General features: G+C 45.9%; 1 protein-coding gene across 3 annotated transcripts in view; it reads right to left on the bottom strand.

Moving 5' to 3' along the window:
* NAV2 (neuron navigator 2) overlaps positions 1 to 18,297 on the bottom strand; it is a 948,472-nt gene that overhangs the window by 75,687 nt on the left and 854,488 nt on the right. For all 3 annotated transcript variants that reach the window (XM_006892015.1, XM_006892014.1, XM_006892013.1), the window contains exons 12-16: positions 15,391 to 15,529; positions 6,767 to 7,058; positions 5,348 to 6,050; positions 2,033 to 2,500; positions 1,332 to 1,397 (exon numbers count right to left, since the gene is read on the bottom strand). In XM_006892015.1, the coding sequence (XP_006892077.1) occupies positions 1,332 to 1,397; positions 2,033 to 2,500; positions 5,348 to 6,050; positions 6,767 to 7,058; positions 15,391 to 15,529 (1,668 nt within the window). The remainder of the gene's footprint in view (positions 1 to 1,331; positions 1,398 to 2,032; positions 2,501 to 5,347; positions 6,051 to 6,766; positions 7,059 to 15,390; positions 15,530 to 18,297) is intronic.

Raw genomic sequence — 18,297 nt, forward strand, 5'->3', positions numbered from 1 at the left:
TAAAACAAAAATGAACTTCAGAGAAGGGAACACAGGGAATGGGAAGGGGAGAGAAGCTTGGGGAAGGGGCTACAGAGGTCTGAAAAAAGAGAGCAGTACTAACACCCACATTGCCAGGACGGCTCCCTCATCCCACTGGGCATGCAACACATCCACACAAAGCAGAGGAAAGCCCGTCCCTGGCCTGTGCTGACCTTAGTGCATACTTTACCCCCAGCTGCCCAACCTGAGGGGTCTCCTTTGCCCCCTTTCAAAGCAAACCTCCAGGGCTGCCAGACCTTAGACAGAGCCTGTGCCTTCAGCAGCCCATCTCTGCACCAACCTTACTGCTACTTGGAAATGGAGATGCCAGCTTCTCTAAACCCCCAAGTCCTAGCCTGCTCCCTAACTGCCCCTGGCAAGGACTTCAAGTGGGAAAAGGGACTCGTTGGAGGGTTTCAAGACACTAACAGTCTGCATATTTGGAATTCATAAGCAGTGAAGTAAATTCCAGGTTCCCCTGAGTTTCTGTGGCCCTTGCTAAGTGTAGCTAGGAGCTGAGTCCTGCGCCCAGGTCAGGGCATGTTACAACTTGCTGGTTGATAAAGTCAAGGCATTTGGATTTCCAAAGAATAGGAGTTTAAAGGCTTGGTTTGGTGTCTGACAAAAACAAGCTTTTTGTTACTGATGGGGTGAAAAGGTTTTACATTAAACTTTTTTTTTTTAACATAAAACAACATCTGTGTATTATGTTTGGCCAAACTATTGCTCCCCCACAAACTTAAGGTCAGTATCCACCCCTGCAGGCCCACTCACAGGGGAGCTGGGGGGCAGACACAGCCTCTTCATTTGCAAAGTCTCAACACTCCACATATTCTGTTTCATGATCATTACAGGAAATGGGCACATGGAACACAACAGCCCGCCGGACAGAATACGCCAAACTGCAGCAAAGGACTTAGAAAGGGAGAAGAGGCAGCTGTGTGGGGTGGGGAGTGGGGGAGCGGGCAAAGGTGAGGGCCACGCTGCACAGTGGGTGGTAGATCATTGCTGGGGCTACAAGAGGAGAGGGGAGAGAAAGGGAAGCGGGGCAGGGGTGGGGGGCAGGAGCATGCCACAGGAAAGCTGAAATGCAAGTGAGAGCTGAAATGCAAGTGTCCTGCGCTTTGCCGGACAGCGGAACAGACCCTCACTGGCATGTCCGGGTGCCACAGAGTACACTGGAGCCACAGATCACAAACACAAGCGGAAGCCTCAGGCCAACAGCCTTGCGCGGAACATCTAGCTGGACACAGATGGGTAGCGAAGCCTTGAGAGGGCTTGGTGGGGTCCCGGGCCTACAATGTCATTACCTGTCCTGTTTCCTGGGCAGAGTACTTCTGCAGAACTTAGGGCTAGCAGCAGGGGAAGAGAGAGGGCTAGAAGTCCAGGCAGGTGGAAAACAAGAGAAGGTACATTAGATTGGAAGAAAGTGGAGGCGTTGTTATATACAGTGATCAGAACAATTTTCTCATTCCCTGTGCTGATGCTGGCTTTCTTCCCTAAGTAGACAAACTCAACACGTGTCAAAACGGCAGTGAAACCCAGGACTCCATGGGTGCTTTTAATTCCTCGATTTACCATCTCTGAGGCTGCACTCCTTCGGTTGGCCAAGACCACATCTTCTCGGCTGCCTACAACAGGCTGCAGCTGGCCACCTTGTTTGCTTGCATAATTGCAAGCGGTGGGGAATGAAGCAGCTGATGAACAAATTGACTAACACGAGGGAATTTCAATGGCAGAATGTCATTCAAATAGAAGCATTCAGTCTGCCCTCAAGAGACTACTAGTGGCCCAGAGCAGAGAAAACCACAATGAAAAAAGGGTAACAGGCAGCAGGGCCAAGATGAGCTCCACCCCAAACTGGCTTCTTAAGGACAGGCAGAGCCATTAGAGAGAGAGAGAGGATTCACAGGCAAAGGGCAGTTAACAAGTGGGCTCCTTAACATCATCATTTACACCTGGGGAAGGAGGACCCCTTGAGGGAAGAGGCAGCCAAACAGTCAATACCAACCTTTCTGACAGCGTGGTCTTCACACTGTTAGTTCTGACAAAGGGAGTCAGAGAGTCGTCCTTCGAGGAGGCGAGGAGGCCAGTGGAGGAGTTGTGACTCAGTCCCCCTCCACTGCTGAGGGAAATGTCAATGGATTCACAGCTGGTATGGAGGCTGCTGACAGACTGAAAGCCCAGGCCGTCCTTGCTAACGGCCGAGGAGCTGCTGGCGTTGGTGCCCCAGGTGAGGCTGTTGGAAGGGCCCGAGTGGGCTGAGCTGGGGCTGGAGGCTAGAGGAGACTGGTTGATGTCCACATTCTTGCTGTAGAGAGGACTGCTGCTCCCGCTGCTCAGGACGCCACTGCCCGAGGGGGAGTCTAAGTTACCTTGCTGGGTCATGGTGGCGTGAGGATTGGAGATGACCACCGAATTTTTCATGTTTTCAGCTGTGGCGATGGGCACTTGCTTGGTAGGCTTCCCACCAAAGAGTCTGTGAAGAGACAGAGGGTTGTGCTGAACACCTGATGCCAAGGGCCATAGGAGCACCCCTGGGGCATCTGGGGGTGGTCACAGTCATTCCTAATGAAATGGCAAATAGTGGCCTACTGGGAGAAGTTGATTGTAAAATAGGCATGAAATTCTATGATTCAATTGGGACTTTAGCTCTATTTAAGCCAAGGGGCAACAGGGAGTACATTTCTAGACCTGGCCAATATCTTTCCCCCTTGCTTTCTATAATTAGACTAAGCAGAAAACCTGGCTCCTGAAAACATCTAGAGGGCAAAAAGCTGTCTTAATCGTCTTCGTATCCATGACTCCGGGCACAAAGCAAGCACTCAATTTATGAGGGTTCAGCTCAAAGGGATTTTGTTCCTTTGATCTCTGAGCACAGCACAAAGAATCATGAACTGGAGTCTAGAGGGTTTAGGGCCTGGGAAAAGCATCTCTGCAGATTTAGCCTCACTTGAAAGCCTGGCCGGAAAGATCTGTCCTTTAAGGCCAGAGAGCTTGTACTATCCAACGATAAACACAAAGATCTTGCTGGTTCTCAGACCAGATTATGGTGGGTGTGGACTGTTTATCTGTGACAGGTCATAGAGATGCTATTTCATGTCATTACTCTACTGCTCATATGCAGAAATGTGCCATTAGAAAAGAAGAATAACCCCAATAAAAAGTCCACTGCTATTGAGTGGAATCCTGCTCATGGTGACCACCAGGTTTCTGAGACTGTATCCTAACAAGCGAAGACTGTCTTATCTTTCTCTCATACAGCGATGGTGGATTCGAACCACAGACCTGTTGGGAATGACATAAATGCCTCCCTCTTCTGTTGGCAGGGATCTCTAGTTCTAGTAGAATGGCAAAATTGTCTTTAGGTCAGGCCTTTATATAATGTTAAGGCTTTATTCTCTATTCACTCAAGGCCACATGGGATGGGTAATTTCTGAAAAGTCACAAGGTTACTCCGAGTTAGCTTGACTTTTGGCTCCTCGCTTGACCTTGGTCAGCTCCAAACAACCCTATACCTCTTAAGTATTTTAACAACAAATAAATATTACTCAGCCCTACAATGCCTGGAGACAAAAGCCTGCTAACACCAAAAGAAGGAAAAAGCCTATTATACCAACCTGGCTTTCAAATGCTTAGTTATTTCTAGTGATGGGGGCCTCACCACTCAAAAGGATAATGTGCTCCATTGCCTAGCACTTCCAATCATCAGAAGAGCAAAATCCAACCCCTCTCTTTCCCTCTTTTTGCACATTGCTTCTAATATGACTGCTTATGTTAACAGCACAGAAAAGGCTCAATATTCTTTCTGTTGGCCCTTCAAATCATTCCAAAAGAATTATCACACTTCACCTACAATTTCTCCTCTCCAGACTAATGCACAGCAGGAGAACTGAGAACATCTTAACCATTTAAGGGGGTAGGGGGAAATGTAATTTAGCAGGAATTGGCTGAGAGGTAGGTGCTCAACACAGAGCCCAAGAAACAGCATGCATTTTTAAGTATTCTATTACACTAGCCTAAGGGTCTAGTAAAATGCCTTTGTAGTTACTAAAGGAAATCTATAATACCAAAGAGCAAATATTACATATAATACTTGAGGCGAGAAGCGGAGAACATTTTCATTTACAAGGCAATCTGTTAAAACAACAAAGAGCAGCCAAATAGGATCTCCCCCTGAAAAAAAGAATCATTACTGAAATTCTAATAATCAAGTCTAGACAAAGAACGGCGAAGTGCTTCATTATACCTTATGTGGAATGCTGCTTCTGAAGTCTCTTCAGGCATTCCTGTTCATCCCAAATAAACACATGTGTGTATATTCGAGAGATATATATATTCTGACCCCCACCCCCTCTTCCTTCTTAGGGATTTACTCTTTTCTCCAGATTTTTCAGAGACTGCACAATGAGCTTTAAACCATGTAGTTGCCACTGAGGGAGTCCAGTGAATATTAAGATGACATAACATGAAAATGGCAAAAGTTACACCAATTTAACCAGTAATCATTAAAAACCCAGTGAATGATACTCCTGCATAAAATTTCCACATTGGAATCGGGATGAGGATTATGCTTTTGCAAAGGATTTGGTATTCAAAATCAACTTCTTTTCAGAACACTTCTAAGAGTTTTGCTCAATTTTGTTTTTAAAGAAATGAAATTAAATGTAAAGAAATTAGATTTAAGAGACAAAGTTGAAATCATTGCTGCACGCATTCTTAAAAATTATAAAGAAATTAGATTTAAGAGACAAAGTTGAAATCATTGCTGCATGCATTCTTAAAAATTATAAGGAGTACTGAGCTCCTTGAGAAAAGGATGGGGCCAAGTTTCACTGTCTGCCATAATGATGTGGAAATTCAACCACCAAATTATCAAGGGGGAAAAAAAAGACTGTGACCTACCCAGATCTAAAGAGGATCAAGCAATCGTCTGACAAGGTAGCTAACTGCTACTGAGAGTTTCCTGTGGGCCAGAGACAGCTACACAGATTCATTTCCACAACCCTACGAGGTAGATTTTATCACCCCATTGCACAGATAAGGAAACTGAGGCACACTTTTGTTAAATAAGGTTGCAGGGTTTGTTAGGACACACTCATGATTTGAACTCAAACATGGATGATTCTAGAAGGTTATGTTTTCATCATAGTATGGGAAAATAATCTATCCAGGGTGAAACTGTGGACAGGATCTGAGCAAACAACTTTGCCTGAGGAATGAATGAAGAATAGCAGAGGCTGCTTTAAACAAGAAATAAGAAATGAATAATGCAGGATGTTATTAAATGTATTCCAGTTATGCTGTGTACCACTGGCTCACTTACCTGCGCAGTGTGGGAGAGGCCACATCTGGGTATTTGGCCCCGGGCTGTAGAGTGGCCTGAGCCGCACTGGACACAGGCTGGGCAGCTGGGTTCACCTTCACTGAGTTACAAGAGGCCACACTCTCGTTGTCTGACGAGATGCCTTTCTCCTTGTCCGTCTGGTTGACCAGGCCTGGGAGAGAGCTGCCCAGGGCCGTCTTAGAAGGCTCCCTCAGCTTGGGTACTGGCAGTCCTGCTGACTTGCTGCTGATGTTGGAATCTATGCTGCTGGTACTAGACCTGTTCCCAGCTCCACTGCGGCTGTTGGACTTACTCGGCCGTGGCAAACTTCGGTACTGTAAGTTTGTCCGAGAGCTAAGAGACAGGTACCCATCGTCCTGATTCTGGGCCCCATCCATGCTTGTCTTCCGGCCAGTAGACCGGCCCACAAGGGCAGACGACTTCGGGATCTTGCCCAGTGTGGCTGACCTGCTCGTGACAGTGGCCCCGCTGGCCGTGATCATGGCCAGACCGGCCGCCGAGCCGCTCTGCTTCTTGAATCCGAAGCTGTTGGCATTGGCAGTGGGTGTCCGGGAGCTGCTGGGAAGGGGCTTTTTGGACTCGTCCCCGCTGCTGCGACCCGCATCTGATGGGGAACGCTTCACCTGGGAGGCTTTGGGAGACAGCCTTCCTTTCTCCGACACCTTGGCATCGTCTGTTTTTCCTGAGAGAGAAATCAGCAAGGTTATCTGCAAACCAAGAACCCAGCTTACCCACCTCATCTGCTTATGATTCTTCTCTGCTCTGCTCCTTGGGGAAAGTAGACTCTTGGGAGGCTGAGGAAAAGGCTTTTTATAAAGATGATCTTGTCGGTTACTGTCACGTTAAGTCTTTTAGGAGATGTCAATAATTTTACTCATTTGCAAAGCAGGTAAAATTCACCCAGGATAAAGCAAAACCAAATAATCACTGGGCTATCTGGGAAAAATCACCGTTGTTCACCAGCCTTTCCCCTTCTCTGTTAAAAGGCTGTCTGACATTTCCAGAGGGCAGCCCTGTCTTCTTGTAAAAATATGGCCTTATTTACTCCCTAGTCCCTAAATCATGGACAACAATAACTTCACAACTGAACAGTCTGCAGGCACACCCCCTTGACTGGCCTACACAGGGTACCTGTCTCACCCTCCTGAATATGCCTCCGTAGGTAAGCCACCTTCAGAGCCTAAGAGGCTCCCACCCTTACAATAATTCCAAAGCAAAAAAACTAGGGATGTGAATTTTTAGGAAGGTTCACTAACAATAGAGTCAGAGCCCTCTGAAAACATACCTGGGGGTTTATAGCGAATTAGGAAAAACGTGTGAGTCAGTCCTTCCTGGAGTTACTATGGTTTTAGTTTTCAAACTGGCAGCGGACACAGTGGACACATTCCCCTTACTCACCAGTTCCTGGGGTCTTCAGTGTTCCCGCTGGGGCGGCGGGCTTCGTCCTGGGCATGGTGATGCCCACCTGAGCTGTCATGCCTCGCCGCCATGAGCCTGTCTGGGAGATGACAGGGTTCTTCCTGCCCGACGTGCTTTTGTCGGATTCATCAGACACGTCAGAGGGATTCCGCCTCCATTTGGAGCCCGGCTCCATCTTTATGCCACTGTCTGACCCTCCGTCTGACTTCTTGATGTCATCACCAGACCACAGGGAGTTCCTCTCCACCTGCGAGTGCTTCTCAGCATCAGTCTGCGGACAGAGACTCCCCAGAATTAGTCCCCCTCAAGTCCCAGGCAAGGCAGCCCCATGCCATGGAGGCAATAACATCAGCACGGAATTGGGTAAGGGAAAAAGGATAACTACTTTTACAGGGTTCAAGCCTTTGGACTTGTTCTAAAGCCTAATAGTTTGGGTCTAAAGGAAGGTAATGAATGAAAATGTATCCTAGAGGGCTGATCTGGCAGGAGAGTTAAAAGGGCCAAGAGAAAAGAGAGAAGGAGTCCTGTGGACGAGCAGCCCCGGAGGGGACAGAACGGGCCGCAATTCAACCACTAGCTCTCAGACTGGGAGAGCAGCCCCTACAGCTCCAGCGCTGGGTCTCTCACAAGGACCCAGCCGCCCAGCCCGGATCCTGGCTTCCCTTGTTCTTCCCAGCCCTCCACTGGCACTGAGATCTCTGGATCTAGCACAGCATCACGGCCTCACACACCGAGGGAGCAAACGAGCGTGGCTGCTGGTTTCACTCGGATCAGGGAGGGACAGGCGCTAGGAGGGAAGAAATGCTCAAAGCCCACTCCACCAACTGCTAAAAGCCAACGGGTGCCTGCTCCCACCCCGGCCTCATTTATATGTCACTATGTAGCTCCCCTTGTGTGGTTTTGTTCAGACAAGGGATATAATTAGTCAGTTTTCTTTGGAAGAGCTCTGACCTGCTGGCCATGGAAGCCAGGAGGGGACAGGGTGTGATGTTAATGATCTGCTGTAGATAAAAGGCTAAACAGAAGGCGTTGGGGGGCTTCCATGGAGGGGACATAAGGAGCAGAAGTAGCAGCATAGGGAAGGAAGAACAGCACCACTTTACAGATTTTTCTATTTTAGGACTGAATCTTGTATTTGCTATATTTAACCACCAAGAGTGGACAACATCAGCAAGGCGGGAAATTAAAATGAAAACTTGGCAAAAACTTGAGTGGTACCGATTCCTCCCTGTACTAAATATACTCGTCAGTGAGACCAAAGCTAGACATGGACAAGCAGTGCACACTCTCTCTACAGCCATTGGTGACCTCTTCTCTCTCTGTCCACTCCCTCCTTAAGGCCATGCATCCCCTGCAGCCACCATGCATGCCTTATCCATTCAGTCATCCCTAAGTACACACAGTGCACCAGCTGGGTCCAAGACCCACACAGCGAGAGAATAGAACATCCCTGACCATGAGAAGTATGGGCGGAGGCGCCCCCTCGTCTGGGTGAAGAACAGGAGATTCATCAAGGCTTGAGGGGTCCAACTGGCTGCCACCAAGCCAATTCCAATTCCTAGAACTTCACATGTGGTGAGTAAAAGAAAAACATGCCTTTCAAGCTATTACACACTAAGCAAATATCATCTGATCAAGGTCACTATCTGGTCAAGGAAGGTTAAGTAGCTAAGTAGTGCTGTCTTTATCTCCATTTCACAGAGTAAAGTTGCCCATTTCCTGCCCCAATTACCTCAGCCTGAGGGAATTCTAGCCGTCTTTTCAGACATTTTCAGTACCTTTATTCAGCCAGGATTTACTAAATGCTACTACTGAGAAAGTGAGAATCCGTGGACAAGATGGATTTCAATTTGTCAATTTTCTTATGATTCAATGAAGGATGCAGATGGGGGATAAACAAAGGCAAATAAATGAGCATTTGTGAAGTATGAGGAACGTTATATAGGAAAGGAGCAAAGAGTCAAAGACAAATGCTGGCACAGATGCAGTTTTTATTATGGTGGTGTGGTATCTTCTCTTTGAAGAAGTACCCTAAAAGAATGAGAAAACAAAATAAAACTTACCAGGATTTTGGGGACTTTGAAAGCATTCATTTGCTCATTCATTCATTCATTTAACAAATACTGTTGGGCAGCATTAGATGTCAGACAAGGTGGTATGAAGAAGTACCACGATGAAAAAGACCAAATCATTACCCTTGTCGAGCTTATATTCAAGTACATTCTAATACACTCCAAGCAGTACCAGAAAAATTTAATTTAGTTCATACCATATCCTAAGTCAATACATTATTTATTTTTTGCTGTGACTATGTCTTATTTCCCTAAATCAAGCTATAGTGCTATTAATAGTGGGAGAAGCAGCAGTAACAGCTGAAATTTATTGAGCACTTACTATGTACTAGCACTGTGTTAAAGTTAATTCTAACCAAAATGTCTCTAAGGAGGTTAGTTATTATTTTCCATATTATGTGAGGTGCAGAATGGAAAAGAAACTTTAAAAAAGCGAAGAAGTAAAGGTTTTCATATCACAAAGCAAAGAACTAAAGATGCTGGGATTCTAACTGAGGAAAGTCTAACTCCAAAGGCCATGTTTTGATCACTGTGCTGCAGATGGCTTCTTTTGGACAAATTTAAGGAGGAGGCATTAGTGAATCTCCCGTAGCACTTAACAAAACACACCCAGGAGATTCTCAATCCGTTCTGACTGGCCTGGTTGTTCTTGACTCCAACCCAAGGGAAGACATCGGCTGTGTGCCAGGATCCTGCCCAGCCTCCTTTAGGACCCTGGTTTATGCATGGTAAAGCAAGAAAGCACATGACCCTGGCCCAGGACTCTCCCCTTCCAGAAAGAGAGATCACCCAAACATCCCAACCCCCTACAACTTGGACCTGGGCAGTTGTTGTTGTTAGGGGCTGTTGAATCAAATACATCTCATAGCGATTCTATGAACAACAGTTCTGAAGTCTGTCCTATGTGGTGCTATCAGCATCATCTCTGACACACTCGAGCCCATTGCTGCACTCACTGTACAATCCATCTCACTGAGGGTCTTCCTCACCTCTGCTGATCCTCCATCTCCCCAAGCATGATGTCCCTCTCCAAGGAACAGCCTCTGCTAGCCACATGCCCAAAGAATTTAAGATGAAATGTCGCCATCCTTAACTCTAAGAAGACTTTTGTCTGCATTTTCTGTAAGACATATTTGATTGTTCTTTTGGCAGTCCATGGAATATTCAGTGCTCTTCTCCAACATCTCAACTCTTAGGCATCAATTGTTCTACGGTCATCCTCATTCATTGTCCAGCCCTTGGAGAGATAGCAAGTGATTGAAAAGACCATGGCAAACTTAGGCATTTGCCTTAGTACACTTCCTGGCTTTGAAATGACATTTACTTAGCAAACTCTAACTGAGCTATCTGCCAGACCATGTGGTCGCACCACTGAGGAGTATAACAGTAAATACCCAGAGTTTATAAATAGAAGGGCTAGTAGGAAATCCACACAGGGATGAAAAAAAAATGTTGTAGCCCTCCCTTTCTTCTTTGCTGTATATATTTACTAGTTGTTTCTATGTCTTTTCTGAAGGCCTTTTTCTTGTGTTATGAGCACAGTCCACTTGATGACACGTAACAACAACAACATGGAAACCCACTTAACTGAGGGAAGATAGAGACACAACCCATATATAAACTGGAAGAAAATCTGGGTGAATGGAGAGTATACCCAAAGGGCCTAATCTTCTGAGTTGAGACGGTAGAATCGCTGTGCAGCACGAGAAGTGTGGGGAGGAAAACTTGGCGTGAAGTATAGAAAAGAATACAGACTTTGAAGTTTGACAGACTCAAGTTCAAGTGCTGGGCTCAGCCACTCATTTCCTGTGTGTGACCCTGGGGCAAGCTGCTTGACTTCCTAAGATCCTTCCCAGCTCACAGAATAGAGCCTTCTGAAGAAGAGAGAGATATATTAAATAGTCTCATTAACAGAAAGGACTCTTAAAAGGTTGATGTAGACTCAATAAGCGACCCATGGAGGGACTCAATAAACTTGGGCCCTTATTACAACCACCTCGTCATTGCCACCTATACCATCACTGCCTCAGAAAATACCCAGCACCCTCTAGTCCTCCTCTTTTGGAGCATAACTAATTTCTGTCTTGCATGAGAGTGAGCCTCTCTTTCCCATTCATGGCCACAAGCCTCTAGACACCTGGGACAATTACCTTCCTCATGCCTTTATTTCCTGCAGAATAAGAAGCTGAATTGGCTGGCATTTCAGCCCTAGTAACAACTGAAATAGCTATCACCATCATCAATCTTATCCTACCACCTGCCACTCTGTCACTCATCTTGCTAGGATCTGTGCTAAAGTCCAAAGTGTCTCTCTCCTGTCGTCTCTCTCTCTATGTATGTATGTATGTATGTATGTATGTATGTATATATACACATACATACATACACACACACATAAACACATATATACACATAAATGTACACACACATATACATACAGGTGTGTCAGAGACAGTAAGATGGGCACAAGATAGAGCAGGGTTTAGGGCTTGTTGTACATAGGGTCACTATGAGTCACAGACGGCTTGACAGCACGTAACAACAACATATGAAAGAAAGAGAGAGTGGTTGTTGTGTGTTGCAGTGTTGACCCACCAATATGTTTTCAGAGACTCTAAACTGCATGGGAGTGGTATATCCCTTATATACTTACAGTTAAAATGTTCCCATCTGAAGCTGAAGTCTTAAGCACATTTTATAGAATCAGAAAATGAAAGTCTATAGAGGAAAGTAACTTGTCCTGAATCAGAAGAACACAGAAGGCAGGCAGAAGGGGCGTACCTACCCTGCTTAGTTAGATCCTGTCCCTGTACCACACCACCATTTACTGATAACACTGACAGAGCTGCCCCAAGTACCCCAGGCATAGTCAGAGGGCAGGGGTTTTATTCATACAAAATTAAAGGGTTTTTTTTTCTGTAGCAAGAAATAAAACGATGTGGGAAAGGAATTGTGAAATGGGGCCTTGCACAGAACAGAGCATCATCAGGCCACACACAAGTACAGAAATAAATGTGTGCTGGGGAAGAGATGCATGTTTTACAAAGTCCTCAGCTACCAACTCACTGCCCTAAATATGCAATGCTGCACAACATTAGATCAAATGCTTGGAAAATGCAAATAAGGTAGATTATAAATCCACTCAACTTTCAGTGGCTGACATGCATGGAGAAGGGATGCAGAGAGACAGAAAATCCAAACAAAATTAAGAAAGAAAAGCAGTGAATTGTGAATACAAGGTACTGAGAGAAACAAACATGTTCACTCTCACACTCACCCTTCAAGGAAGGTTTCACTACCGCAATTTTAGGGATAAGGAGGCGAAAGCTCAGGGCTGCTGACTAGTTTATTCAAAGACGTGGTTAACTGAGTGATGTCAGAGTCCATGCCTTCTCCACACTCGCTCACTCTCCTGGAGAGAGTTGGTCAAGAGGATCTCAGGCCTCGAGCAAGGGACTCTCTGTCCCAAGTAAGCTGAGGAGCCGAGTGTACAAAGAGGTCCACAGCTGTGTCCCCTGCCCTCCCGAGGGCATCTTCCATGCTCCCCAAAGTCTCTGAGGAAAATAATCACTTACACACAAAGAGGACTTCCTTCTCCCACGAGCACTCCTGGGGTTTCCGCCGCCTCTTTCCGTCAGCTAAATGAGGCTGTTCCTTAGCTTTTCCAGACAATAACTTCCCTGTTCCTTAAATGTCTTTCCTTTTGTTTGTTCCACAGAAGCTTCTTAAATATGAACACCTCGGCAGGCAACCTGTCCTCAGCCTGCTTTCCCAGCGGATGAGGCGAGCCTCCTTCTCCTGCCTCCCCATGCCTCGCCTGGCAGTGTTTGCTGCCATTCGTTTTGTCTGTGACAGGAACTAGAATGAGCATGGAAAGAGCAGCTCTTGGGGAAAGATGGCAATGCAGCTCTTCCTGCCACCTCATGAGGCTCAGGGAGGAGTAATGGCCCTTAGCGCGCCTCATAGTGAACCGGGGAGGAGGGCGCAAGCCTACAAAACGTGCTGATTCAAGTACTCAGAGATGCTCTCTGGACAGGAACAAAGGGATGCAGCTAAAAATCCATTTTCAGCAATCATCCCGATATGAATGGTGGTTACTATTGGCCCAAGCCTCCATCTATGTGGTTGCAAGATTGCTTAGTATTTCATTTTAATCTTGGGCAGCTTTACGAGGTCGGGGGACCTCTCAACAACCTAATAAATATTAAATTCTTTACAATCTCTGAAATTAACTTTTGATCTTGCTCAAAAGACAGGTTTGTGATATCATTTACCAGAAAAAAAGCAAACAGCTAATCAAAGCAGAAGGGAGCCTTGGCATGATCCGCATTCAAGTGTATCAGACAGGAAATCACCTGTAAATCCCAGATGCATCTCCTGTATTGATATGGAATACAGAACCCCACTCTGGCTCTGTGGGAAGGAAGGAAATAAAGACAAGGAGATTCTTCCAACATGTTTTACCAGCGTGAGCTTGTTTCTACCTTGTCACTAAACACAAGAGAAATCTCACTGGTTCACTCAGTTGTCAGTATCTAACCCCTATTCCGCTTCTCCCTTATTCACTTACACTCTCTCCCTGGCTCTCCATCCCTGGCTAACTCCTGAATACTGAGGCCCAGGTGATTAATTCCTTGAGTCTTCTGTCTTATTGTCTAAGGACAGTCTGAACGCTCCATTGTACTGCTTTCTGAAAATCACAGCAAGCCTCAGAAAAAATGTCTAGTGTCCACAAAGGGGGGAGGGATGGTGGCTAATGTGCCATTTGACAGTTGGCAGGTGGTAGGTTCCTATGGGGCTGGCTGAGTGTCTTCGACTCGCCTAATCACAGATTAAACATTGCTCAGGCAGGGTGCTGTGGTTTTACTGCTCTTTTGACAAACTTTCTAATTGAAGTATAGCGTTTGTGTACAGCTGGAATATATTTTATAAAACATACCCACATAATTTCCACCCATAAAGATTCAGTACATTAACAGACCCCACCAAAGTCCCACGTGCCTTACTAGTCATTTACCTAACCACATTCCAGCCTCAACGTCAAGAATAATTAGAAATTCTGTTGGGGGGGGGTAATCTATGAACTACGAGGCAAAGCCAGCGGTGACGCATAATACAAGCCACCACAGGGCCAATGCTCACATTTCCAGGGGACGGAACCACTCCCACAACCTAACACATCCCTCATTTAGTCCTATCCTCAGAGAAGATTCCTTTAGATGCAACGAAACCGCCAATGCAGCTCCTGCTTGTATGGACTGAAAACCAGCTGGAAAGGAAGAGGCTATGAGAGGAAGGGGTGAAGGACATGGGTTGTGCAAGATTGTGTGGCCTCTTCTGAGCTTCCTCCGGGAGACTGTCATACTCCGGGCCTGACTGATGAAAATGGACAGTCATGACAAAGATCCCAGCCCACACAGGCCAGCGCTACGGCCACCTCTCCACACTCTTGGTGAAAAGCGCTCTTGCCTGGCGGGCCGATAACAAACTGGAGACTAGTTGTTACTAAGTGGAGTGGCATATGCCCCATCAGGTTTTCCAGGCTGTAATCTTTATGGGAGGAAGTGACCACATCTTGCTTCTATGGGGCTGCTGGCGGGATTTGAACTGTCAACTTTTTGGTTAGCAGCCAAAGCAATTAACCATTGTGCTACTTGGTCTCCTTATAGGAAGGATAGCATCTTATTTTACCATGAGGAAAATCTGTTTCTAAGATCAAACCATTGCAGTCACTAAGGAGGACTGTGTGGACAAATAAACATGCATGCATAAAACTGAAGCACACGTGCAACATGAACCAGGAATTGCTGCATTGGAGTTAATGAATGTGAGAGCTTAAAGGAGGAGCTGAAAACTCCAGTGCTCCAGGGTTAGTTATTTTAAAGAGTATTGCTGGCAGGGCAATGGCTGTGAACCGACTGGGGCTTGTGCCTGGCTGTAAGGACAGAGATAGGTATTTTGGCATAAGGAGGGTGTACGTTCAATGAAGCAGTATCTTCTGATTTTCAAGAGAAACTAAACATTCATGTGTAACGAAACTCTTTCAAAATTTTAACAAGGAACTCAGTTGATAAGCAGAGTGATACTGTGGGCGAAATAAAGCATGGAGGCGGGACTGAGGACTCTGGAGGTCCAGCCCTGGATACTCAGTCTTTGTTCCCTCACTGTGACTCTCTGACCAGCAGAGAGGGATGTTTCACATGGCCAAGACTGTCAGTGTGGCAGGGAGGAGACATTCTCAGGCTAAAAACGACCATCTGAGACATCCTTTTAAAACAAACTCATTATAAAACTGAGACCCAGGAAGGAAATATGATTTACCAAGTACACAGAAACCATGAGTAACAGAACTTCTCAATTTCCATTTCTATTGCCACAGTGCCTGGCCCCACTGCCTCCTCCTTTCATTGGAGGTAAAGGCCAGAGTCAGGGAGTTGTAAGCACAGGTAGCAGAAAGTGGGGCTCATCCCAAATGTCCCACCCTCAACCAAGACCAAGGCTCCCTGCCGGGGAAGGTCTTGTAGTCCTTACCTGCACATCCAGGTTTTTGCGGGATGAGGCAGGCGTGTTGGCATAGGAACTGATGGAGGAGCTGGTGTTGATGTCATCAGTGCTGAGGTTGTCTATGGTGTCACTGATTCCACTGCTGACGGAGCTGCTGTCATCCCAGCTGCCAAGACAAACATACCCTGAGCACCAAAACTGTACGCCTCTCCATCAGCCTGACAATCCTGATAGACGTGCATTGTCTGCAGAAGCCCCCATTTCATCAAATCCCAGACAAAGCCCTCTGCATACGTTGAGACTCATCTTCCTGGGTATCATTCGTCTTTGCTGTGTGCAAGCAGCAGCTGGGAGAAGTGGCTGGTACTTAACTTCTCTAAGCAAACAGAAGTGGCTAAAAACACAGCCTACCTCCTACCTCATCCTTAGCAACTGTACAGAAAGAAGTCCATCGCTACTTCCCAGGCTTAGCTGGAGACTAGCAGCAGGTGTAGAGCCTAGAGCAGAAAGTGGTCCAGGGAATGATTCTAAAGTGGGGCTCAGAATGGGATGACAAGCTACCGTATGCCTTTTCTGAAAGAGATCCCTAAAATAAAATGCCAAAGGAGAGAACCCTGCACACAAGTCAGCAGAAACCCGTCAATTCTATCACTGGTACTCTCTCTCTAATAATATCCCAGGATGTATCAAAAATAGTGCTTAATTTCTCCACCCTCAAATCCACTGAGATCATATCCCCACCCCGGCTTCTCAAGTCGAATCTTCCAGCACTGATGCGTGAGTCTTTTCTCATTCTTACCTTCTCCCACCCACCTCCTTCTCTCCACCATCAAATCACATTTAATCCATCACCTCCTCCTATCACCTTGACTTGCAAAATGCACCCAAATAAGTATCTCTCTCTGCCTTTCCTGACCTGCTACAGTTCCAGTTGCAATTCACTCGGCCTGGGTTATTCTAAATTGGACAAGGGTCTCCATGGCCCATTTCTGCTCCCTAACAAGCCTTATTTTTTGCACAGCAGCCAGAATGATGCTTCTCAAATGTAAATCAGATCATGTCATTCTGGTGCTATTAATATCCTTCAGCAGCTTCTCCCGCACTTCAAATCTGCACTCCTCACACTAAGCCACAAGTCCCTCAGGTTGGGCTTTCCTCTCCAGTTAGCTCCTGTTAGCCCACCTCCACTGCTCACTGGGCTCTGGTCACTTCTCTTCCTTCTAAGCCAAGCTGTCTTTAGGGAATTGCATTTCTTTTTCCTCTTCCTCTTCCTGACACCCATCCCTGACTTCTCAGATCTTGGTTGAGCTCTTACTTTCTCAGAAAGGTCACCTGGATACACCACAGTGATCCACACCACTGACCATGAGGCTTGTTTCATTCTGCATCCTGCTGCCTTTTTCGTTTGTGGGGTGACTGGCACACAGCATGTGTTGAATAAATACTCAGTGATTTAAATTCATGGGAGTTGAGAAGTAAAGCAGGGTATAAAGTAAGCTTCCAACATGAACCATAATGCTGCCCTCAATGAACAAGTGGAAAGGAACGACTATCACCGCTGTTCTACTGCAATGATGAAGAAATTGAGCCTTTGAGGTGAGATGCTTTGCACAAGGTCAGACAGCTGGCAAGAGGCAGAGTAGGGTCTGGATGTAGGCAGTGCAACCCAGAGGCACCACTGGACTTTAACACAGAACAATTTTCCATTTTCAAATCTCAATAGATACCAAAGTCAGCCCTATTCCTTCTCCAGGAAGAAGCAGACCATTAAGGAATGAGGCACCTGAGTTCAAGGTCACAGAACCATAAAGTGGCCAGATCAGATTTTACATCCAAGCCTGTTGGTATCAAATCATAGGCTTAACATGCTACTTTACCACTCAAGCTTCCAAAAGTATCTCACTAAAAGATCTAAGAAATACCAAGTGGCTGAGATTTTTAAAAGTCCAAAGACACCCCACTGCTCCCTACCTACCTGAGAAAGTTCTCATCCATTCCACCAGCTTGTAAGATGCCTGCTGCTAACTCCCTAACATCCTGAGCTCTGCTGATCAGGCCGGAAGGCACAGGCTTACTGAAAACCTGCTTTTGTTATCTTTGCCTCCAGTAATACTATTTGGATTCCAAAAGCCAGACCTGGAGGGGCCCACACAAATGCAGCAGTATAGTGTGAAAGTGGTTCTTAAAGAGGATATGAGCAAGAAAAGGAATGGTTCAATGAGGGTGAATTCACAAAATGCGGGAATCCCATGGCTCTGCACCCTTTAGTAAGCTTCACTTATGGGATTGCATTGCTTTTGTCTAGGCCTCCATCCTGTTCCAAATTCTCCCCTTTAAAGTCTTCTCCAAATCCTTTAAGCCATCCTAAGCAGCCCTGCCTCAGAAGCCCTACAAAACCTCACACATTCATATTCCCTAGTATAGTCTTAAATACCTACTGCTGCTGTAACAGAAATATAAGCAAGTAACTTGAACAGAGATTTTTCTCTCACAACTCAGGAGGCTAGGAGTCTAAATACAAGATAGCAGCTCTAGAGTTAGGCTTTCTGTGTCCCTTGGTTCCAGGGATTTCTCAGCATAGGAAACCAGGTCAAAGGAACACACTCTACTCCTAGTTCTTCTCTACTGATAGTACCAACGTTCTCTCCCTTCCTGCTCACTTCTTTCTCCCTGTCTCTCTTGTAAGACATACTGTGAGACACATCTCCCCTTAGATCAGATCAGGTCTGTGGCGTAATTAAGGGTGTTATAGCCCACCCTGATCTTACAGTTGATTGGATGATAATATCTCAGACGAAATCAACTCACTAATATTACAGAGGTTAGTATTTACAACACATATGATAATAATATAATACTGAGAATCATGGCCTAGCCAAATCCACATATATTTTAATGGAACGTTATTCAATCCACCCTACCTTTGAAATATAT

The sequence above is a fragment of the Elephantulus edwardii genome, unplaced genomic scaffold (assembly GCF_000299155.1).
Source record: "Elephantulus edwardii isolate Elephantulus edwardi_28Jun2011 unplaced genomic scaffold, EleEdw1.0 scaffold00109, whole genome shotgun sequence".
Taxonomy (NCBI): Eukaryota; Metazoa; Chordata; class Mammalia; order Macroscelidea; family Macroscelididae; genus Elephantulus; species Elephantulus edwardii.